This window comes from Anas acuta, chromosome 1, assembly GCF_963932015.1.
Source record: "Anas acuta chromosome 1, bAnaAcu1.1, whole genome shotgun sequence".
In the NCBI taxonomy this organism is placed as follows: domain Eukaryota; kingdom Metazoa; phylum Chordata; class Aves; order Anseriformes; family Anatidae; genus Anas; species Anas acuta.
In genome coordinates, this window is record NC_088979.1 from 75,420,900 (window position 1) to 75,446,551 (window position 25,652).

General features: G+C 39.3%; 1 protein-coding gene across 3 annotated transcripts in view; it reads left to right on the forward strand.

Moving 5' to 3' along the window:
• WWC3 (WWC family member 3) overlaps window positions 1-25,652 on the forward strand; it is a 99,646-nt gene that overhangs the window by 16,018 nt on the left and 57,976 nt on the right. For all 3 annotated transcript variants that reach the window (XM_068682733.1, XM_068682713.1, XM_068682722.1), the window contains exon 2: window positions 21,555-21,664. In XM_068682733.1, the coding sequence (XP_068538834.1) occupies window positions 21,555-21,664 (110 nt within the window). The remainder of the gene's footprint in view (window positions 1-21,554; window positions 21,665-25,652) is intronic.

The following is a 25,652-nucleotide window of genomic DNA, read 5'->3' on the forward strand; positions in this document are numbered from 1 at the left end:
TGAACTCTATAGAGTACTGGAGTGTTTGAATTACCAGGAGGCTTTCAGAAAAAATTGAAACCGATCAATGGAATAAAAGCCAAATAGACACTAAACTAATAGTGTTAGTAATAAAAATTGCATATCCATATTTTTATAAGAGACCAGACTCCAAGACCTTGATTTTTTTATTTTATTTTTTTTACATCTCTGCCTGCTGGTTTTAGTAGCCACTTGACTTAAAGAGAAGCCAATTCCTAAAAACAAGTGATGGTTTTACCATTTGATTGATAAGAACAGTTATAATCAATTAATATAAACACATTTTGAGGTGATGATGTGCCAGATCTTATGGTACAGGCTTGGCTTATAACCATTCTGTGGGATGTGTGTATCTTCACGTGGCTGCATTATTACAAAAAAATGGACCAAAGCACTGGACAAATGTAAGCTTCCTGTGTAGCTGTTAGGTTACGTGACCTGCAGTACGCTGCCTGGCTTTTAGCATTGGTTTCCCTTAGGTGTGAACAAGCAGTGTGATCTTAAGAAGAGATATAGAGTCTTGCAGAAGGTTTGTTGGTGAGATACCTGCTCTTAGTGAACCTCCCGGAGCTGCCAGCAGCCAGTTTTTGTCCCTAAGGGTCAAAGACATATTATTGTCTGAACTGCCCTCAAGTGTAGAAGGTGCCAGTGGTTTTGCTGTCAGCAAAGATTGTTCATTTCGGTTTTGACCTTCATTAAGAATGGATTTTTCTACCTGGAAAAGCTGGAGTTCAGAAAGCTTGGGTGTGAATAAACAGTGCCCTAGATCTTCCATGTAAATGCTCTTTGTGTAGCAATATGGGTGAGTAGTTTATTCCACTAGATGAAGTAAGTGAGGTGAATAAGGTGAGTAAGCAATTTCATTATGAGACGTTCTCAGTTGTGTCTAAATGCTATGTTGCAAATCCGGCTCGTGCTTTGAGCTGGTCGGGAGCCAGGTGCCTGTGGTTAATTCATCACTGAACCTGAGCTAACAAGCCCTGCATAGGGGAGGTTGGGTTAGACGAAGCTCCCTGCCACTCTCAAGTAGCTGGCAGCCCGTACATATCTGAGCGAGGGCTGAGCTGCTTTGGGTCTGCCCAAAACATCCTGTTCGGACAAACTCTAGAAGTGTCTGCATGTAATGGAGTGTGGAGTAATTACCTTAGTGTGCAAATTTGTAGTATCTCTACTATAATACTAGTTTCTTTAGAGGTCAGTTACCTCAACCTTCTTTTGTGTGAGTTGGAGACACTAGTCATGCCTTGTAGGGTTGTATTTATGAAGTATACATTAAATGCAGATTATCGTAGTATATATCACCATGGATTCATTATAAATGGATTCATAACTTTCTTAACTCTTGATTGGCACAATGTATCGGCATACAATGCTTTGTATATAATAAACTGCTATTAAGGGAAGATCTTGGAAATAAAAATCTTCCTGAAAACACTGTTTTAATATTACCCAGTCACAATAGCTACTTGGAAGGATAAATCGAGTCTTTGCAGTGGACAGTTATATTACTCTTCTCAGATACTTCACAGAAGCACAGAAAGGTGCACTTCAAGTTTTCTTCCCAGTCTCCCAAAATCCTGCTTTGGACTTACCGCCCAATCTCCCAGCTCTCTTAGCACAGTGCCTTTTCGGACCTCTTCCTGTAGCTGCTGTGAAATACCAGTCCTGAAATGTTTGTCTCTTTCAGTCACACCCCTCTGGAACTAGAGAGGCTTTGGTTCAGCGGTGCTGTTTTGGGATGTGGGAGACCAGTTCTCCAGACTTCTTGCGTAGCGTTACTTTTAAACTCCCCAAGGAGTTTTCAGCCTGAGTACTAATTATGGTGTTTCTTACCTAATGGTAGTGTTCTGCTTATAAATGAATAATGTGATTGTATGCATACTAATAAAACGGGAATGTAAAGATTCATCTCTCCTGGTTGGCTTTGTTTTCAGACCCCTGTGCTTTTCCCTTGTAAAGCATGTTCTAAAATCAGTGAAACTTAGGCACTCTCAGCTACAGCCTTCCCAAGGCAGAAGACCTCAGCCCCTGAATCTTGTATCACTTCACATAGTTATTTGCAATGAAGCTTTGCAGATTACACCGTGAAGAAAGTTAGCAATGAGCAAGGTTGGTCTGAGGATGGAATTGTGCGTTCTCTCTCCCTTCCTCCTTTCTAACTTGTTACCAACATCAGTTGTCATAATGTTTTTAAAGAAGCATTAGAAATTGATGGGGTTTATTGGTCTTCCAAAATTCATGTTACAATTGTGAAGCATGATATGATAGGTGTAGATGCCTTGCATTTTCTGGAAATGTACTTTCTCTCACGTGTAAGCTGTATCTTGTAGCTGTGTAGCTTGAGCTAAAGTTTTCTTTTCATTAGGCTGATGAGGGTGAATATTAGGCATTCATCGCAGCACGGAATAGTTGGCAGTTCAGCAGCTTCACCAGTGGCGATTTTGTTTGTGGAAAGCAGTAGCCGTAAGGGCATCAGGCAGCTTTTGGAGACAAGTAAGATGCGTGTGGCTATTGACAGTGTGCAATAGGAAAAACTGTGTTTATAAATGGTTAAGTACCCTTTTGGTGTCTCCTGCTCCATCGTGCCAGCTCCTTGGGTGGGAACACGCCGGAGGAACGTGTGCCGTGGGGCTGGCGGAGGAGCTGCAGGGACTGGCTGCCCTCCGGTGGGATCGGCTGCCGCCAGCTCTGCCCAGCCGCGGTGGCTGCAGCTGCATGGCTGTAGGAAAGAGAGGAGGAGGTGGTGCTAATAACGGGTATTTTTTCTTGTTCGGGGAGCTCTGTGTTTTGTACAGTCAAAATCGGCACATATAAAATGACACGAATGACAGCGGTGCGAAAGGAACACAGCAATTTTTGCCGCTAATGTGTGTGTGGGGAAGCACATGTCCGAGCTGGATCGTATGTTTGAGAGTGTTTTTGTAGTTCTCTTGTTTTGGAAATCAGACATCAAAGCAGTGTACGTCCAAAACAATGGAAGAATGTGCTGGGCTTAGTTGCCCAAAATACGTGGGGATGAACAGTTTACTGAGGACACGATGAATGCATTTTCATGGCTACTTATAAAGAAAAAATAGAAGGAGAACTAATGTTGCAGCTCTGAAGACAACTATTTTTTTTCTCTTCTCAACATTAAAATTCTGATGGATGTTAGAAGTTGCCAGAAGAACTTGTCAGTGCTTACTGTCATTACTATCTTAGGACCTGTTAAATTAAATCATATGTTAGACAAGCTGCTATTGAGAACGACATTTGTGTAATTTGTTTTCCTTTTAAAGGCAATTAGTCTATATGCAAAAGCTCTTTAAATATTTTTATTTACTTTCATACTGTTCTTGGATCATGTAAAATGTTACATTGTGAAATAATTTTGGCTGGGTTGTCAACAAATGGCATCTTATCCTTTTAAGAATTCTGGATTTATATTATGGCAGCAACAGTTCCATCCTGTCCTTTGCTTCTGTCAGCACTCATTTTCTAGGAAGAAGTAAACGTTGAATAGTGCCCTTTTGTGTGTTTTCTGGGATTTTGAGAAGTACAGATTATTCAATCAGTAGAAATGTGCTTGCATCCGTGGATGTCTGCCCTTAGCATCACTTCGGTGCCACTTCGGAAAGCAGCGAGTTTTACAGATGGCTTTGGTAGCTGGTATGCTGCCTTGCATTTTGCTCTCTAGGTTGTATATATAGTCTTTGTTAGTCTCTTCCAGGGAGTTTGAGTTTGGCTCTGGTGATTTTTTTCCCCCCGACAGGATGAGGATCAGCGTTTCAATTCAGTCTCGACTATTTGTTTAAATTTAGTGCATATATGACTGCTGCATTGTTGAAAGGAGCTAGTTTTATGCAGACATTTATTTTTCCCTAAGTTTTGCAGGAATTGGGAAGACTAATGCAGTGCATTAGTAACAAGATGCATTGCTCAATACATGGCCAGAGGGAAGGAGGGGGGTCTACACCAGTCATACCTATAAAACTTAAGCTTCCGTTAAAATGCAGCAGAGCAACAAGGTTTAACTGGGTGTGAAGTGAGTATCCTTGTCTCGGAAGGCTGTTCTGAAAAGAGACAGAAAATGATCAGATAGGCTGAAAAGTGATTAAAAGAGCTTGTTAATTTTTTACTTGTTGCCCTTTTGATAATGGCAGGAAAAAAATAATCTAGTAGTGGTAATACCTGAAGGGGAAAGGGCAGGGAATAGCTTTAATTCAATATGAATCAATTTATGTAATCAATGGTATCTTCATTGTACTCTAGCTAACTTGATAATTTTGCCCTCAAATTCTAACTAACTTCTTTGGGATGTTAAAAATTTAGGATCAGACTTTCAACTGTGACTATGAGGAGGGAAGGGGTGGACTAAAGGGGTACCTTCACTCTTCTGACAGCTTCCATCTTTGGTAATTCCTGTCTGTCATGCTGGGGCAGAAAGGAGTTAGAAAATCTAAATTGTATGAATAAGAGTCATGTGGATTTAGCACTGGGAAGAGCTGAGAGGGGCAATGCATGTAAACATATGAGTTCACTTATGAGGGGGAGGTAAGACCTGCAAAAGGAAACTAGACAAGGGTCATAGCAGCGAAGGTTTTCCTGGCAGCAGTGGCAGACTAGGAAATCTTTTCTCCAAATTAGTTGTTTGGCTGTGGTATAAGTACAAGGTGAGGGAGGAAGAGTGAGTACTCCCTTATTTTTTATTTTTTTCTCAGCTGCCTTCTTGCTTAATGGGTAGTAGTAAAAGATTTTTAGAAAATGATACAGCACAAGAATGTGTGGAGCAGAGTAAGTACATAAGAGTCATTACCACATTTTTCTTGGAATTTCCTGTCATGCTTGTATGCTCCCCTGCCTTCCCCGTGCTCTGCTGTTTCCCTTTCAGTTCACTCGGGTTTCTTAATAGCCTTGGAGTGGTAAATTTTTGAAGTCATAGTCTCTGAAACAGACTTTAGTCACAAAGTTTTCAGCACACATTAGGCATCTGCTGTCTGGAATAGTAATCGTGGTTTAGTCTGCTTCATGGCCTTCCTTTTACTGGATCTCCTGAAGTGTTGCTCAACTCCACTAAGCAAGCAGGCTTCAAGTGCCTCTGAAATCTGTGAATTTTCTCTTTCATACCACTCAGAGATTGAATCACTAGATCTTTGAGTAATGAGAAATAGCTGAAATTGTTGGAAAAAGTGTACCACCTGTCTCAAATTTTGCTGATCAGTTCTGAAATTCAGAGGACAGTGCTATCTACTATCCTCACTTTGAAGACTTGGGATCTCACTGCTGGTTAGATTTCTCCCAAAAGTAATTTTGAAGGAAGTAGGTAAATTGGACTTACAGAAACTTAAAGTTCGGATGCTTCTTCTGCTAGTAACCCCAAAGAGTTGTGAAACTGAGAATTCTTTCTGTAACAAGGCTTCATATCAACTCTGTGAGGCAGGCAATTTTCTGTATGAAACAAAGCATCGTGTCCCATCTCCCTTCTGGTAGCACTAGGTAGAGCTTAACTTTAAGCAGTCCAAACTGCTCTGTACCAGAAAGGCTTCTTGGAAATGGGAATGTTTTTCTCCTCCTTCCTCTGCTTTTTCTGCAGTTCACTTAATCTGCATCTCTGATATTTCTATGGCTTTTCTGGTGTTGCATGTGGAACGTTAAAGTCTATGTTAAAGTTAGACTTGTTCTTATTTGAAAAAAGAGAGAGAGGCTGGATGGAGATGTTAATTGCAATTACTATGAAAAAATATTTTGTATGAGCATATTGTAAAGATATGTTTTAAAATCCAGTAGCTATCTCCTTTTGCATAACTTTTGTTTAAAGGTTGTTTGGTCAGTCAGTCATTACACATTTTAGTAGTTAATTTCCTTCATGAATTATTCTCTTAAGTAGCTCCCAGGGTATTGTTGCTTTTTAACCAGTCTTACCAAATAAATGGATTAATTTGGTGTTTTTGAAAGATATTATCCATATCAAGTTCCCGTGTTGTGTCTTAACATTTCATGAGCAATGAAGGAAGTGCTCATATTGTGGATTACTGTTACTGGGAATTACAATGCCATTGTTTGGCAATGGGTATTTAGAAGTGCCTTTCAGGTCTTGGTTTTTCATTTGTCGTATACTTGACTTTCTTAGAAAAGAACAAAACTTTTTCAATACGCTTTGACCTTCCCCCACATGTTTGAAGGCTCTTTAAGATATGGACCCTGGCACCTAAATGAACTTTTCCTAATGGAGATGCTTTTATGAGATGTGTGTGTAAATTCTTTTCATGTTTATTGCAGTTGTATAGTTGAACACAGACACCTTATAAAATGCCAGAATTAAGGTTCGCTATTAAATTGTTGTGAGACAGTCTTAATTTATGTGGTTGTGTTCTGTTGTGTTGGCTTTTTTTTCCCCTAAAGAGCCTTGCCACAGTACATTAAAAAACTTGATTAATGGTTTGTTACCAATAGTAGGAGGTCTTGCTTGCCTCCCTTCTCCTCGGCATTGTCTTGAACTGGTAGTGAATCATAGAATCACAAAATACCCCGAGTTGGAAGGGACCCATAAAGATCATCAAGTCCAACTCTTGGCTCCAGACAGGACCACCCAAAAATCAGACCATGTGTTTGACAGCGTTGTCCAAACTTCTTGAACTCCGGCAGCCTTGGTTCCGTGACCCCTTCCTTGGGGAGCCTGTCCCAGTGCCCGGCCACCCTCTGGGTGCAGACCCTTTCCCTAACCCCCAGCCTGACCCTCCCCTGTCCCAGCTCCATGCCATTCCCTTGGGTCCTGTCGCTGTCCCCAGAGAGCAGAGCTCAGCGCCTGCCCCTCCGCTCCCCTCGTGAGGGAGCTGCAGGCCGCCATGAGGCCTCCCCTCAGCCTGCTCTGCTTGGGGCTGAACACGCCAAGGGGCCTCAGCTGCTCCTCACACATCTTGCCCTCCAGACCCTTCACCATCATAGTGCTCTTAAGTGATGGCGTTGTACAGAGGTGGTGGAAGTTGGTGAAGAGGGCAGGGATCTCCAGTTCAGTGGTACCAAGCTGGTAGTTCAGCTTTTGTGCAAACTGCAGTTGGAGCTTACTGAGGAATTGGAAGTGGGCGACCATGGGGAATGGAGTGGACAGGGGAGAGAAGTTGTGATCTGCCCTGGGATTTCAGAGCAGAGGGCCATAGAGGACGGCATCTGATGTTGGCAAAGCCTTCCTGTCCTTCCCTGTCCTGTTGTTGAGGCTGTGCTTTCTTTTTCCCTGTGATGTTCAGATGTTCAGATCCCAAAGGGGTCGGATTGGGAGTGAAGGAAGAAACTTGTCTCCCTAGTCTGCTCCTGGGCACAGAATGAGGAGCAAGGGTGTGCTGGAAATGTTTTTTCTGTAGCAGCTCTGTGCAGCTGGAGCAAGCACAGTGAAGTCCCAGCACACGGGGGTTGGGTGGGTTTGTAGCCAGCAGAGGTGTCTGGAGATGTCAGTGCATGTTGCGTAGAGTTTAAATTCTGTGGAGTTTAACCAGGGCTTTTGCATTTCACAGTTACACTGAGCATGTGCAGGAATACATTCCCACCCTTCCACTCCTTTGTACCTTGGCCAAACTTGAACATTTTTCCACAGGGATAGCAGGAGACCTGAAAAATGCAGATCCCAGTATTAGTAGTGGAGAGAGCGTCTGTGAAGCTGCTGTGGGAATGCTAGCATGGGGGTGGGGAGGGACAGCATTTTTTCCTCTGTTTTATTCTTTCCAATGGCTAAGCTGCTTTAATTGAAACTTCTCACAAGAGATGAGAATGGGACACACCCCCAGGAGAGAGAACTTCAGCCAGAACAATGTCAGTCTAGCAAAATTAGAAGCAATCAACAAATTTCCTAACCAGGCGATGTCGTATGAAGGGTACCAGGCTTCCTAGTGAATGCATGGCACTGCTGTAAGGTAGTGTGTAGATGATACAGACTGGTATCAGGATTCCTTCTATTTTTTTGTTGTTGGTCTTCAGTACTTCGAGATAAACAGTTCAGATACTTATTCTGCAATGTACATCTTTTTTGATATAAACAAACAGTTCCCTTACCAATATGGAAAATATGCTGTAGGTCAACCACGAGATGTTGGGCTAGATGCAAGCATTGCCAGCTGAAGTTTTGTGGCAAGCATTATGCAGAAGGTCAATTAGGTGATGACAGTGGTTCTTTCTGACCTTAAAATATGGATCTGGTCAGCTGGGATCCTGCTGTGCTGTGACAGCAGAAGTCAGAGGCTTCCCGTGGCTTCTGACTTCTTTGAAGGCTAAGGGCCATGAAGGAAGGGACTTGAAGCTGGCTTTCTGTGGCTCTTACTCTCTCCTTCACAGTTATTGAACTCTTCTTGAATGGGGAATTGGAAGCTTTGTCCTGAAAATATCTGTGTTGTCTAACTGCAAAGCAATGCTTAAATACAGAAGTATAAGCAAATACAGAAGATTACCCACAAAATATATATAGCCCTGTCTGCAGTGCAAGGGGCCTTTAGGTGAGCAGTATCCAAAGGTATACTTTCTAACACCTACACCTTCTAGAAGGACTTGTCAATTACAGACAGTAACAGTAATACAAACCGCACAAGTCAGTTTCCTGAGTTGCTGTAAATGGAAGCATGTTTTTAACACTCCTTCTTTTCCAACACAAATGTAGGAAGCTGGCAAAGTAGCTAATTTCAGTGCTCTAGAAAAGTTTAAAGGGAAATAATTTACGGAAACGGAAGCCTCTATTTTTAACTTTGTCAGTCATGGGAGATGGGGAGGAAGAAGAGGAGGCCATCTACTGTTGAAGTCTCATTAGTATGTTATCATATAAGCGTAATCAAAATTTCCACTGCTTTTTAAGCGAGGAGCTACTTGTTAAATGTGTATAATCAGTTATGTGCAAATTTAATATCAGTGCAGATCTGAGACCATGTGCTGTCTGCTACAATTGTGCTTCATCTCTTGTGTACTTTTTTTCCCATTTTTTTGTTGTGCTGAAAGTTTATACTCTAAAAATACAAGACACACTGTTTTTCTCTTTGCTTTAGTTTATTATACTGAAAAATATTTTTTTCTAGTAAGTTAAATATTTTTTTAATTTGGAGTTTGAGCAGGTTGTCCCCACCCCCCTTTTATTACCTCACTATTCTTCATAAACACTGCATTATTTGTCTGGAATTCTTTATTTTCACAAATATTTTTTATTCCTGTATTTTAGCAAACATGCAACAGTGAAGTTATGAGTAATTCCTCATATTACTTGGAAGTACTTTATTGGTCTAGCTTGAAACTTAAATACAATACATTGCATAACTGCTGGCAACCATAGAAGTAAGAACATCAAACTTCATAACTTCAACCTCTTGAAAAGTTTCATATGAACATAAATCTGTATAATTGTCTTTTTCTTGAGGACACATTACTAAGTCACTGAATTGATTGGGGAATATATTGCATTAGTTTGCATAGTCAGCATTAAGGAGAACTGTAGAGGCAAGTATATTTGGGGAATCGTAATATCACTGGGATAACTAAATACTGGGAAAACATGGGCTAAGTTTTTGTAAAAGCATGAAAAATGCTGGTTGTCAGGGTGGCGAACCTGGAGTGTGGAAGCAGTTGTAAACAGGTCTTAATGTGTTAATAATTTAAGTTTGTAGGGACTTTCCCTCACCCTGCTGTCTGTATGAATGTTATGTGTTTGTAGCTTATGCATTTGCATTCATGACTGCAAGCTGAGAATGGTGAGAATAAAAAGCTTAGAAAGTATATAAACTGACATATCAAGTACAAATAATTTGACAGATACATCTATAATTTTAAAGCAAAGGCAAAGAGTGAGCTGTGAGAAGAAAATGTAGCAAGGCTGCAAAGCACTGCAGATCCATTGCTCTTTTCCAGACTGTTACTGGGCTTTAAAGAAGTAATTTTTAAAATTCTTTTTAGCAAGGGTGTTATTGTTCCAATGGTATAAAAGAGCAAAGATGTTAGGGAGATGTAATCTTGTTGCATTTCTTGGTGCATTTAGAAAATAGAAAAACCTATTAAGGGAAAAAATGCTTAAAATGGGACTATTTTCTGACAACCTTTAGTGTCTTAAAGGTAATAACTAAAAATTTTTTTACTAAAGTTTTAAAATATGTTTTGCTGGATCTTTTAAGTAAGTAGGTGAATTGAGAATTCCTCTAACTGTGCTAACATACAGAGTATTCGCTAATGACTTGTCCATCGCCACCTCTAGGCAGCTGAAGCATGCACCCATATCTGCTTGACTAAGGGTCTCTAACTTCTGGGGGAGTGAAGAAACCTTCAATAACGAGGCGACTGCCGTAGATCACTGCTTGCAAGAAATGGAGTCTGAAACCCAAAGCATCAAAGATCCTGTCAACATATTTTCTCTCCAGTTGCTTAGAGCTAAATTGAACTTGGTAACTCTTCAGAAAAGTTACTGAAATGGTGTCCTTGGATTGTCCCCGTGTCACGTTGGTTGCACTCTCTCCCACTTGCTTTATTAACGGTAGTTGAGGCTGAAGAAGCAGTCTGGAAAGCCTGCCTTGTGGATCTGCTGCATAATTTGTGCAGGGTCTGCTGGAGCACCATGTGTTGTCTTTGATGGTCCATGGCTGCCCACCAAGTGGGGCATGGGCCGTGGGTGTCTTCTCTGGGGACCCTTCTACAGGCAGAGGTGGTGTGTGACAGCGCAGTACCATATTAGAAGACATTGTGCAGAAATGGTGTGAGAGCCTGTAAAACTTGAAGGAATGTGGTAATCAAACGAGTTTGAGAAATGCTGTACGTGGTACTTTTAGAAAACATATAGGACTGTCTTATTTGAGTGGGCTGGAGGAGGAGCAAAGGTGTTCTCAAAGCTCAAATGAGAAACTCCCGTCTTGAATTTCTAATATTAGCTGGCAGTGTAGAGTTTTCAGGGCGTGAGGCATTTGTTTACTGTCTTACCTCACAATTTGTTTTCAATAGGATGTATGTGAAGTCATGGTGTGCATAGCCTTTTGGCACTTATCTACACATCACTTTGTTCAGAGACTTGAAAAGAATGGTCTCTTGAATATATATTTTTCCAACCATTGTTTTATACTCAGTCCAGTTGCATTTACTCTTTCCTCCCATTGTTAGTTGCTTTCTGCTTTATTCTCTAGAAACTGTTTGGTAACTTTAAAAATGTGTATTGTCTTTTATAAGTATCATTAAGCGATACTTACTGATGGAAGTGGTTTTACAAAATTAATTTCAGTACAGTTTAATTGAATATACTCAAAGTATAGTAAGTTTTAGCGAAATTGGGGCTTAAAACATTTTAAAACATCAAATACATCAAATTACTTTTTTTTTTTTCATGGGAGTGCTGAGCTTCTTTGTGCACATAGACATGACAGATGTCTGGTTTTAATACCATTAAACTTAAATTTACCTCTAGGGCAACACTAGTAGTTTAGCATAGTTTGGCTGCAATATATTCTTCTCTCAGACTACAGAAGTATAAAATGCCTTTAGCATCATGTTAGTTGGCCTGTTTTCTAGCATGATGGGTTTTCTCAGTATAAGAAAAGGGTTTTATTTGGTTAATAAGCAGTTGTAGACCACATCAGGATGTAATTGTATGTATACCTCAAGATTCTGCTGCTGACCACTGTGCATCTGCAACTACTCGCCTGCTAGTCAGACCAAAGATTGCTGTTTAACCTAACGAAGATACTCAGTTTTGCTGACTGTGACTTGTCTTTTGTGTTTGTAAGCTATAATCAATTCACAGAAGCATTTTACAACACTCTCTTTATTGAAAAATGTTGGAATTAAGCCTTGTCTCTGTCACTTGACACCTTAATGGTATGTGAACAAATTAGTAAATACATATTGCATCTTATATGTTTATTTCCAGGCTGGCTAGTTGGTAAAGAAAGATAAATATAAGGACTTAAGAGGAGAGAGGGGGCCTTCAGCAGGGCATGGCAAACTGCAGCACATGTACAGAAAAGTGAATTACCAGTGGCTGTTAGAACATTTTAGAAAAAATTGACATCAAAATTCTGAAGAATGGTTTAGTTTAGTAAGGTTAGATTTTAGTCTACTAAGGTTAGATTTAAGGGTAATGAGCTAGTCAGTAAATGCTGGCATAATCTTCTGGGTGTAGGATGCGTGGAGTTAGTGAGAGAACATAGTAGATGGGAAGGCAGCTGTGAAGACCTTCCCTGCTTGCTTCTGTATTACTCTAGAGATAGCCAAGATACCGTACTAATATAGAAATCAAGGAGGCAATGTAACACTGAGCATGTGGTAATCCTTTTATTTATTTTTATTTTTATTATTTTTATTTTTATTTTTATTTTTATTTTTCAATTTAAATTTCAATCCATACTGCAAGAATCTGCAGGAAGTATTTCACTGCATGGCAGCATATAAGGCCAATTTATATATATATCTTTTATTGAAACATCAAGCTTCTTTTGATGCTTCCTTTTCTCTTAACATTGAACTCCATGGGCTTGAATTTGGAGTTCTATGCCCCATTTTTGTTCTCCTTGTCTGCTGGGGACATTCCTTTTCCTGCTCTTATTGCCATCTTCCTCATTTGATCTGCTCCCGTTGTTCAAGTGCAAAGGGCTTGTTATGAGAACTTGCTGGTAAGGTCTGGCAGATGCACCTTTTCATCTTTGCTCAGGTGCCTACCGTTAGGAAGGTACAGGTGTTTCCTCTTCATCTGGTGTTTGCACACAGAAGTTGTGACCAACAGGCAGAAATAAGGTAACAATTTTGTGAGTGTGTGCGTATGCTTTCACACAAACATGTACAGTCCTCTGTATAAAGGGGTAGGAATTCACTGCTTCTTCCAGTGGCTCTTCTAGGATGGTTCACTTAACCTGTGGACAGGATTGTGCCCAAGTAAGCTTGTCAGAAATTGGAGTTCTCAAACTGGAAGAGTCATGGCAAAGCTAAGCATAGGACTACCAAGCGGCATGCTAGATGGAGCTGAAGCTGGGAGAAGGCTTTGATGTGTACTGGGGATGTAAAAACTCAGACAGCTGCATGACTTGCTCTTCTCCAGCAGAAGGTTGCAGAATTGTGGTTGGCAGGATGGAAGAAAAAGAGAGATCTGCAGGGCTGCCCTGTACTAATTAGGACGTGAATTACCAATAGCATGTAGTTGGAATATACTGTTATTCACAGAAATCAGAGAAAAAGATAAAATGTTCATGCAGTATCAATAAAACTAGAACATGGCTTTACTTGCCTGCTCTAAAGCTGTGCCGTGTCAGGTCTGGTGCAGTGTTATGTTAGGCTTTCAAATTGGATACAAATGAAAAATTGGATATGTACCATTTCAGAAGCTAGCTGCAGAGAAGCTGAACTTGTATCACTGTCGGAACACTTTTAAAAGAACCAGCTTCTGAAGAGCCACGACTACTGCTCTGCTGTGTTTTTTTTGCTACTTGCATATCTGAGTATAGCCTGGAGTTTAACCCATTGTGTGGAAGATGTTTTACTTTTTTTTACAGGAATAATATGCATTAATTAATACTTTATAACAATTTGTGTAAATGAGTCATACATAAATACAATTCAAACACATTTTCATACAAGCACATCTCAAGATCCCCATTGTCCTGGTTATTCTTACAGAGCTGTAGGAATTCGGCTTTGTTCTCAGATTCCAAAGTTCCTGATTAAATTTCCAAATTTCCCTTTTATTTCAATCTTGACTTCTGATTTTTATTTCTTTTTTTAAAGGTGTCTCCCAACATATGTCCTTGAGAAGATCTTATAAATATTTAGAGATTTTGAGTAACCAAGGCAGCTTTATTAGGATTGGCAAAGGAAAAAATTGTAAATATCTTGCATACAATTGTTTCTGGCTAAGAACCTCCTGAATGCAGAGGTCCAGTTTGTCATCAGCTGGTAGAACTGTAGTCTCCTGATTTTCTCCCATAACTGTCTTAACTGCTGCATGCTGTCTGGTGGTCTCTGATGGTGTGTTACCGGGCTCCATATGTACTTCTGTTTTCTGGTCTGAGATGTCAGGACACCTGCTGCTAATCTTAGGTTCTGGCTGGCTGCTTTGTACAGTTGCCCGTAACTTCAGACTCTGTGCATACACAAACGAAACATGTTTTAAAGTGCTCATGGAAGTCTTACTTAACCCACCTGTCCCTGTTTTTTATTGTTTATGCTCTGTAAAGGCAGCAGATACTAGAAACAAAAGAAGTTTTCTTAAGAGCGCTGACTTTTAACCCAGCTATGATTTCTGGAGGAGGAATTTTACTTGTCTTGATGAAATGCTGGCATCTTTTCAGCAAGAATTTATGGTAATATTTGTGTCTTGAATTTGGATATGGATCATTGCTGCTGCTGCTAAGATATGGGTAGCTGCTTGGAAAACTTGGCTGTGTGGCATATTTCAGCAGTTCCTGAACAGACAGATAAATTATGCTGCAACTGCAGTATAGATGCAACTGGAGCTCACATACTCTTATGTTTCAACGTGCTAACCCAGGATTTCTTTGGTGCTTTGTTTTTTTGTAAGTATGATAAAGGATAAAAATAAAAGAATATTATTTCTCTGTTGCTTATTAGTAAATGTTTATTGTTTCTGTAAGAATGAACAGAAAATAGAGTAGGAGTCCTGAGGTACATTTCTCGTAAATGTCTAAAGTAGGCAATGTAAGCTTCTATTATTTCTTTTGAAGCTAACGAATTGTATAGCTTATCTCCTATTCATACAGGTAACTGCATTTGCATCACAAAATCTACCTATTCAGAGTTTTTATGGGTACCTACTATGTTTCGAATTTTATGTAGCATAGAGCATGTTGTGTGTGATGAACAGTTTTCATCTAAAATTAGTATAATACCTTGCCTGACAGAAAAGTGTTAATGAGGTTAAAAAAAATAAAATTAAAAAGTGAGGGGTTGCCTACCTTGGAAAAAGTGAATTCTTTTTGATTTTGAGTCAATTGGTTCAACATAGTGTATAACACAGGACACGATGATATGAAGAAATGCTTTCAGAAACAAAGTATTCCTTTCAGGTTTAAGGTGCCAAAATAGAGTATGAGGGCAGTCTGGTCATTGCACTGAGCTTTTATAGCATTATTTCATTTTTTTCCTGATTTATTTTTTTTCTTTTTTTCTTCAGTACAAGGTCAGAAAAGAGGTAGATAGCTGGCTATCACTTACTTTTTCTTCCTGTACTTTTTAAATATGTGGTATGATATGATGATGAGAATGTGATGATAAGAGTGTGAGGTCCTGGTCACAAAACCTGATCTTTGCAGTGAAACCTCTTGCTCTGTACTTAATTTTATTTGTGAGATCTGTGGCAGTAAAAGCCTTTTCCTGCAAATCTCCCTTGAGAGGTGCCTGGGCATGATTGTGTGCCGCTTTCCATTGCTTGTGAGCGGTGGCAAACCATGGCTTGGGCTTGGGAGGCGACTGACAAATAGCTCAAATGTTTGCAGGGGTGAAGTGCTTGTCGTCTGTCTCAGCATAGGTTGTCCAGGTTTGAAATAAAGTGCATTAAAGGGCAGTTAACATTTTGTATGGAAACAGGTGATATCTAATAATAAACACAATTTTCTCCATGCATAAAGATGTTGATTCATTACCGTAGATGATTAATTCTATCCCGTGCCTTGCTTTGTATCTTGGTGCATACTTTTTTTGGCTTATGTTACTGTAAAAATCACCAAATCACGTACACTAGCTTGACACTATTATCAGTCTTCAAGTCCTTATTGTTTTAAAAAGGAATGTAAATTACTGCAAAATGCAGTGTGGTCTTCAGGGGAATGAATTTCAAGTGCCCTTTAGAAGAATTGGAGCTGTTATTTCCTTGCTCCAGGGTGTTTTATTTTGAGGGGAAGTACGTCCCAGCGATGACTTCAAATACAAGTTACTTTCTTCAGGTCTTTGTCCTGAGCACAGAATTGCATTTGTGCAAGTTTCCACTTCGCTGTCTGTACTGTGGATTTGTCTACATGATAGACCATGTAGATGTTTATAAAGTTACTTTATTCCGAACATGGGATTGAATTAAGTGGTAAAATGAAAATACGGCATTTGTATTATGAAAAAAGTTGCAAGGGAGATTTATCTTGAAAATATACGTAATGTGTGGTGAACTTCATTGCACTTTTGTCTAAGCAGTCAGTATGTACTTTGCTCAACCTTGTTTTGAAATCCAGCTTATTTTAAAGATTTGGAGAGGTCACTTGAACTAAAACACTTCAGGAGGGCTGAGGCTGTTGGGCAGGATGGGCAGCGAGGAGAACATGGTTTCTTTTGGACCACCATAGGACTGGCCCCATCATGGTTCATGATGGCACCTGCTAGTGTAATGTGGTAAATGGCTCTGGTTTCGAGGTGTCAGGAGAGCCCCTTGCCTTGTCACCAGCGCATGTATGTATACTCAAGTATGTGCCCCTAATGTTGGGGGGTCTCTCCAGAGGACCCTGTGGGCTGGGGCTGTGGGAGGCTGTGGGTGGCCTCAGGGCTTCCTTCTCCAGAGAAGTCCTCAGGCCCGGGGTGCCCCGCAGGCCGGGCTGGAGCTGCCAGGACGAGGTGCCTTCAGGAGTGGAGTGTGATTGCTGAAAACTAAACAGCAGCCCCCACCCCTGCCCTCCTCCCCGTCAGCTGGTAACAGCTTTTCTTGTGAACCTCTGTGGAAAACCGACAACACAAACATCATCTTCCGTTCCTTTTCAGCTTCTTGCTTGCTTTTTATTTTTTTTCCTGTGGGACTGGGGGAGATACAAGCTACAGTACAAGGCAAGAGGATTAGTTGAAATTTATTGCAAGGGCTGTAATTTAAATGACTATTTGAAAGGAGGTAAGAAAAAAATGTCTGGCAGAAAGCCCTTAAGCATGTGCATGACTTCTCATTTTGCCTTCTCTCTTTCTTGTCTTGTGACTCCTCAGTAATACACTTGGTGTAATACTTTATTTTTGATAAAGTATCGCTAGGTGTGTCAGAATGGTTAATTCTTTTCTAGTTATACTGTTGTTTTAAAATTGCATGTCATTTATCAGATCTGTCATATGAATTAATAGTTTTCTAGCCTGTAATGTGGGTTTGTCGGGCAAAAACTCTTATCCCATCAGGCTGTTATTCAATCTGAGATTGGCCTTAAGAGACTGTTCCTCCTAGTTGTTTGTTGAGGAGTATCAAGTTTTATTACATGTTTTCTGGCTTTGTTCTTGGACCTGTCCAAAACTGGGAACAAAACCAGAAGCACTGTTGATGCTTTTTGTCCCTTCTTTGCCTCATTTGCTGTGCAAAGGGTGTTTTTGATTCAGAACTTGTTGGTTCATTTTCATAACCTGTGAGTTGTAGCCCTTGGGGTTAGCACTTCCCTTCAGTCCTGGCCCACTTCAGAAGACAAGGTGACCCCGCATGACATTTAGGCACCTGGGTATCGACTGAGAGATGGCAGCTAGTTTGCTGTGGAGTTCCTATGTTGGAAATGCCTTTTTTTTTTTTTTTTTTTAATTTCCTGATCAAGATTTTGCAAAAACAGGCTGTTTGTCTTTCTTTGGTTTCTCCCAGGGGAATTTTTGCTCGATTAGGCTTAGCGATCTCCACCAGACAGGACCTTCTGATGTGGCATAAGGGACATGGGAAGCCTGAGGATCTCGTCCAGTATGTTCTGAGGCTTTGCGTTTGTAGAGATACAGTTCCATTTTTGGAATCCCCGTCAACAAAATTGCTGCCCCATGCTAGCAGTCAAACTGCCTTGTGGAGAGTATGCCTTTTCTTTGAACCCAGGAGTGTGCTGTTATTATTTAAAGGTTGAGTTTTTCTGTGGTTTTGGGAAGCTGAAATGAGATTCTGTTAATAAAGTATGTTAAAGCTAAGAACAGTTTTGCAGTAATTCTTCTAAAATGGTACTTAGTCATTGCCCATTGCTTTCCTTCCCACCCACTCCCTGCTATGAACTGATGGAGTATTTCTCTAGCTGTTTTATATTCAGGAAGCTGTAGTGTTGCATTATGGAAACCTTCTGGATATGTTTAATGGTTAAAGGTATGTGATAAATTGGCAAGGAAGAGGAAAAATGCCTCTTAGTCAGAAACTGTTTTATTCAACTGTTGAGTTTAATTTTGCAGTTTGATTTCTATATTCTGTTTAGCTTGATAATTGGTACTGAAAATATTAATGTAAAATTTGGGTTTTCAGAAATGTCTTCTACTGCATTCAAGTTCCAGACTTCCACTATTTCTTAAAGAAAACATTTAATTTGGGTAGCGTTAGAAGTGACAGATCCACAGAGCAAGACCATGCTCGAAGATTTCTGTCAGCTTAGTTTGAGGGATTTTGGTGATAGGTGCTTTCTTCTGAGCTTTTGAAGGGTTTCTGAGACACAAAATAATGGGTGCCTGATGACTGAAGAGCATCTTTACTTTTGGAAAGGAGAAACATTTAAAGATGATGAATTAGCTAAACAATCAGAACTTATGATTGGCTCTTTGACACACGCAAAATTGGCCCCCATGGACAACGGTCACTTACACCTGGGCTGTACATTCAGCGTCCATGCCCAGTTAATGTGGAAAGTGGTGCCAGAGGAACTCTGTTTTGGTTGAAAGTTCAGGACCAGCTTATACGTATTGACCAGACGTCCTGTGGGACAGGAGATGATAACTTGTGACAGAAGAGACGCCTTACTTTGTTTATCTGCTACTGTGAATGGGTGGCAGAACAGTTCATGGCAGCCCTGCTTAGTTTGTTCTTTAATTAAAGATGGCAGCATTTCTTTTCTGTTCTTGTCTGTCTTTATAATGCTAGTACCTTGTGCAGAAGCTGAGAAGATGACCTGTCCTATTTAAGCTATTTGGGGGGAAAAAAAAAAAAAAAAAAAAAAGAGGGGAAAGCGAAAGCAGTATTTCCAAAGATACAGAGTTTCAGTAGTCTGCTGCTGCATTTTGCGGCTGATCTCCAATACCCGTATCTGCATCTATTACATTTTTTTTTTCTTTGCTGTTTTGGATCCCCCTGATTTTCTAGCTATAAAAAAAAAAATAACAATCTTGTCCTTAAAGTTGTCCTGGTCAAACAACAAAGGCGTTTTTTCACTTGACTTAGTTAAGCCAATGAAAAACACAGGGACAAGCTTTCAATTCTTATTTTAAACTTTGCATGGTTTAACCAATTGATTCACAATTTAGTCACATTCAGACATACGTAGCTTGAATATTCTTCACTCAATGTTACCTTACGCTCTGTCTGAAGGAAATTCAAGCTGGAACAACTTTGACTATAGTTCAAAATAAGCAACATCAAGTTAATAGCCTTTGTGTCTGAAAGGTGGCTTTTTATATATCCTCTTTCGTACAAGGTTTCCTTCAGAAGCATTCATTAAACTATTCACACAGGCTTTATAACGTTGAAATGAAAGCTGGTTAGACAGGTGGATTGACGCTCTTTGGTCGCCCTTCTCCAGAAAGTCAGCATCGTACTTGGGGAAGTTGGGGCAGTGGTGGGACCACGGAGAGTGGTGAATTGAACTTCTTGTAGTGCGAAGAGTTGAAGTATCCCATGCAGGTTTTATTTAGGATTAAAGGGCGAGGGTGTGTTTGTATAACAGGCAAGCATGTCTCATAACTTGTTCCAAAGAAAATCTTGTCTATAGTGTGGTAATTGAGGAACCGGTGTCTAGACTGCTTTGATAAATTGTAAACATGATGTCTTCTGAACAAAACCATGAGAGTTTATGAAAAAATGCTGCATGTTATATCTTTAATATTAGACTGAACTTCAGGGAGATTGGAAGTATTTTGACAATATTTGTCCTGCCTGCTAGATCAAATACCAAAAGAATGCATATGGCAGCCCACAGTAACATCTTCTTTCTCGAATGCTTTGGATTTACATGATTACATGATGTAAACTACGTATTTGTCAGGAATGGGAAGTCTTTTAAATAGTGGTGCAGGGGTTTATGCGCATCTTCATTTTCTTCAGCTATTTATACATGCTTGAGAATCTTCATATAGAGCTGATCAAAACTTTACAATTACAAGCTAATGAGGATATATATACATATACACACACTTTTATCCTACTACCATTAGTTTTGAACACTTTGATCTGAAGAATACTAAAACAGTTTTAGGAGACAGGACAGATAAATGTAGTTTTATGTTCTGTATATTTTGTTAGTGACTGACTGGTGCGCTTACTGGACCATTGGAAGAGCTCAAATGTAGCCATGTTATTATTTCCATCATTTAAAGTCTTTACAACTGAATTTGGTTGGTTTTATTTCAGTGTGGGGAAGTGAGGAGAGATTAGTGTTTCAAAGAAGGATGTGTTTGAGTTCAGATAAAGCTATTGGTTTATTCAGGCTTTATCAAATGAAGTGAAAATACCAATCCCAGTGATCCAGTGTATTTATAAATACAGTCCAAATTCTGGTGTCAGGAAACTTTAATTGGATATTATATTAAATGAACAGTTTCCATTTTACACCAAGTACTATTGTGGGTTACTCATAGTATGCTGAACTTAAGTCAGTCCCTAAAAGAATGCATGTATTGAATCTCTGCAAAGCTGTCGTCATTCTAGGTATTAAAATACTTATAGGTATTGCACCTATATTATATTAGACATTTGTCTATACAAATACTGAAGTTGTTGGAACCATATCCCATGTGTAATTGAAATTATTATATTAATAGCTTTTCTGTAAAGGAATTTTATTGTAGCTTTTAGAGGGAAACACTATCTTTGCGTTTAAATGATGACTACAATGTTTCCCAAAGTGTGCTTTGGGAAGTAGATATGATTCAATTGACTGTTGTGGATTTTTATTTGCATCACTTGTTTTTCCTATTTTCATTTTCCTTGGTGTTGTAGAACAGCATTGCTACATAGTCTTTCTTTAGAATTAATAACCATGTGTTTTCAGTATTCCTGTACATACCAAAATTGTTGTGGTTTTCAATTACCCACAGGTCTGTCAGGATTTTGCTCAGGAAGGGACGTGTGTGACATTTTAAGCTTTTAGATAGGAGGTGCCGTTACCTGTTAGCTACTGTTTCTGCTCTAGTGCAGTTCAGAATTGGTTTTAGACATGTGTTTATATCCCCTTCCTTATGTTTTGGGGAAGAGGAAGTAATTTGGATGAGTCAGGACCAAAGGAATATCATTAATAGCAGCTGGAAATGTATAATTGAAAATAAATCAATAGCACTATATAACATTTATTTTTTAAGGACAAACAATTATACCGCTTTGACACGTTAAAGAGGTTAAAGCCTATAAAGCCTCTAATATTTTTCTAGTAGTGATGAACTCCAACTTTCACATTTGTGTTCTTTGCAATATGGGAGAAAAACTGGCAGGACTGCATGCCATCATAATTAAATTGTTAAACATAGAAACTTGAAGGTAGAAGCTCGTCTTTCCTGTTTGGGGAGTATCTGTCAGCATATTTAAAAACTGTATGTTTATAATTATTAGCCCATTCCTAAGCAGTATAACTATTTTGTGATCAGATCATGGTGGTATCTTCAAATCATGTAATAACTGCACCTTTTGTATTTACATGTGTTTATTTTTGTTTTTACAGGATTACAAAGCCATTGACATTTGCTGACTGTGTTGGGGATGAGCTTCCTTTAGGATGGGAAACTGTTTACGATCAACAGATTGGAGTTTATTATATGGACCACATAAATCGTGAGTAGATGTGTGGTTATTTTTAGGAGCACTAGCAAGCTGATGTTAACTGATGGCACTAACTTTGTTTCCGATACCATTTATGCAACTCATGTTACAGTGAGGGAATGCATGCAAGTAATTTCTTGTACTATCTCTTTCGTCATCTTTCAAATGGGGCACAACCCTTCTTCCCTTTGTAAATAATTTTATAATCGATGATTGAGATATAGTGTATAGAGTTACTTTGTTTTTCTTTGTCAAACTGTGGACTGTTGGTGGTAATTTTGTTGCTTTTTATATTTATCAAGATTTTCATGTTATACTCTCACACTTCCTAGCTTTCCAGTTCACTCTTCTGTCTTAAAAAAAAAAAAAAAATAAAAAAATTCTGAGAGACAAGTGCTGATTTTTTTAATTAGAAGCAATATGAAATACAGCAATCTCATTTGCTCTTAAGCAGTGTAAATTTTATGCTTTAATATAGTACAAGGTACTGTCAAGAAGGACAACAGATGACCCTCTGAGAAACTAAGGGAATGATTTCCATAATTTTCTCTTCTGGACTACTGCTGAGCTTTGTATCACCACGGAGCTGGCACATCTGCCAGTTCTACTTTTAAAGTAGTATGCCTTAACTTCACAGCTTTGTACTGCTGCTGCAGTTACTACTCTACTCTGTTGCTGTCATTGAGCATCTTATCACTAATGAGTGAACGCTTTCAGTATTGTGGGAATTGATGTTTGATGAGGAGGGAGAAAAGAAGAAAGTAGCTATATGAGCTATCACAGTAATGGTAAATAGTATAGTCTGCACAAGCAACCTCAGTGCTATCTACTTGAAATCTAATCTATTTAAAAGAGAAATGTAGAATTGTTTTTTGGTTTCCTGCCATCACTAGAATTACTTGTGTATTGTGGTTTAACAATTATTTAAAAAACAACAAAAAAAAACACAGCACAACACAAAAACACCAGAATAACAAATGTTATTTATTATACTGTTTGACCCTCATATGCGCTTATTTGTTGTGAAGTTAGCAGCTATCCCAAATTAAATAACACACTTTGAAGAGCTGTTAGTGCACTGATCATAAGGATAGATAAGCTAGGCAATTTAAAATCAACAAATGCAAGTAGTTAGGTAATTCTTACAAAAAGTTCAACTTAAAAGAAATAGTAACTTAATGGCTGCTATTTAAATTGTCATGGTAACTTTAGTTAATGCTGAATAAAAAATTAGGTTTACGTTGGAGTCTATTTGCACCAACATGTATGTGCATCAAGGCGCATATTTAATACAACAACAATGAAAAACATGAGGATATTGGCAACTGTTTTTTTCCTTAATCTTTGTAAAAGGCATTAGAAGCCACTGTGAATAATGAGTAGAACATGAACTCCTGTTGCAATGCTGTGACTAAAAGAGCTAATAAAGCATCCCACCAATAGGCACCTTTGATAGGAACGACAATCACCATTGCATGCAAAGGAAATCACTCCCTTTTGTTTTTCAGACTTTGTTATTAGCTGTTTTACCACAGACATCAAGTTTGAACTTAGAGTAAGGATATTAATCATTGTAGGCATGTCAGATCTGGCTTGCATTTTTTTCTGTGCAATTCAGAGCAAAAACTGTCGAAGAGAGTCTTTGCAGAGAGAAATTAAATTCCCAAATGATCGATGGGAAGGCACAGAAAGAGAAGATTAATATAAATGAGTCTGGGAACATAAAGCTAAGCGTATTAGGAATTAAATAGAAGTAGTTTATGAACCGAGGGATAGAGACTTCATAGGGCCAGTGCTGAGCTGAGTGAAAGGAATCATTCTGCAATTAACAAGGTTGCAAAATTTGTCTCTTTCATGATAACTAATTACTTGCAGCCCACAGATATTATCCTAAGTGGTAATTCAGCCGTCACAGCAAAATGGGTTTGTCACCCTTAGGCTAATACAGTGCTTGCATATACAAGCAAGATTTATATTCAGAGGGAAGACAGAGTTGATATTCTAGCTGGATTATCATTATTCAAAAATTACTGGGATACTCGGTCCAATTTTGAACTGTGGACATCAAAGGTACCAATCAGGATGGCATTAACTTCCTTTGTAGGAGTGAGAACTAATGACTGGGCCATCATGTGCATCACGGGACGGTGTCAGGCAAGTGGCAGAGGTGGTAGAGGAATGAAAGAAATGTCTTTCCAAAACAAGTCCCTTGCATTGTGTTCTGAAATACGTCTAAAATACTAGAAATAGCAACTTCCAAGTGAAAGCAAAGTTTATTCTTCAGACCTTCTCAGGCTGCCTTTAGTGACTGATCGGGTTTAAATGCTTTATACAGCACTGGAGCTGTGTTAATTGATGAAACAGTTACCAGTGCTTTGGTTTCAAGAAATCCCGTGAGAAAATGCAAGGAATGATTCAAAGAGATTCTTCTTAAAGTTATAATTATCAGGGAACTGTCATGCTTTGTGCATCCTCTCAGCTTTTTGCCCTTGCCCCTTTTAAAGAAAAACAACGTCTAATTTTTCCAAGCCTCCTCCTGTATTTGTTTACCCAGAAAGCAATAAAAAGACTTCCAGGCAATAACTTTCCATTTATATTGAAAAACCCCAGAAACAGAGGAATCTTCTGTAAATCTCAATGGTACTTCCAATCGTGATCTCCATCTTGTTCTGTAAATTCAGTACTTTGTTGACACCCTTGCTAAGCTACTCTTGGCTCTTGTCCAACCATTGCTTAAAAAACTGTGGCGGCTGCCAGCCGCAGAATTCCTTTCCCTCCTCCTCAGAGTCTTGGGAGCCTTTGAAGTCTCCTTTAACCAGTTGGGCATTCCCCAGTGGGGGAATAATATATTCTTTGCGTTTGTCTGGAGCTGTTCTTGAATTACTATAGTTGTTTTTTTTGTTTATTTTTAATTGTGTACAAAGAAACAAAGGAAGTGAATTTTATCATCCAACTTAGCTGTAGTTTCAGTTGTTACATGGCAAACTTATGTAGAAATCCGGGGCAAAGTGAAGCCTCTGTACACATAAAACAGAAGAGAATGTCACTGCTGTACCAGAGAAGTTTTCTGTCCCAGAAGAACGCTGCTAGTTTTTGAGAAGGCTTCTGAAATTATTTGAAAAGTGATGCAGTGCCCTGTAGTACAGAACCTCAGAAACATAATGTTTCAGCCTTGGCTGTTTGTTGAGATTAGAACTATTAATTTTCTATTCCAAAAGAGCTGCTTACTATACAGCTCTTCTGTGTCATAAATGTTTATTAATTTCTGCATACTTTCCATAGAGGTTTAGCAGTTTAGGAGTATTACATTTGCACAAACTTGAGGGACAATGATGGATGCGATCGTGTTGCCAATTATCATGCCCTCTCTAAAGGATGGGCTGCAATGTGAACTCAGCAGTTTTCTCTGCTTGCCCTGCATGCAGAGACTGGGCACGTAAACATTTATGGAGACTGGAACAAGTCATGGCACATCCTGCCCTGGGCTGCAGAAGTAGCTTAGGGACATCGGAGTTGGGATGCTTTGGAGACTGGAGGTGCTGCTGGGAACAGAGGGTCACTGGGGTGTGGGGAATACATTGGAGAAATCACACAGCTGTAGGCACGATCCTCATACTGTTGCAATGTGAGGAGTTGTGGGGAGAGAAGAGTGTCAGCTGTTGAGAGAAAAGGTTATTGGGAACATAATACAGAAATTTGTTGGAAGTACTCTTCATAAACTAGCTTCATGTTTTTTTTTTTTCTTTTTTTAATCCACTTTTCAAATAACTCTCAAATGGTAGAGCTGGTAGCATGACCATGACACCATTAGAGATCTTAATTTGTTAAGGTCAATCTTTAATAATTTCTTATTTCATCACAAGCACCAACATTCTGAATTATGTATGCAAGATTAATATTAAACATAACTGGCTTTCATCTCTCGTGAGAAAAAAAGTTTGGAAAAAATGACTAGGTGCTTGCCTCCCGACTGTGCTGCAGGTTCTGCCACTGCTTTGAC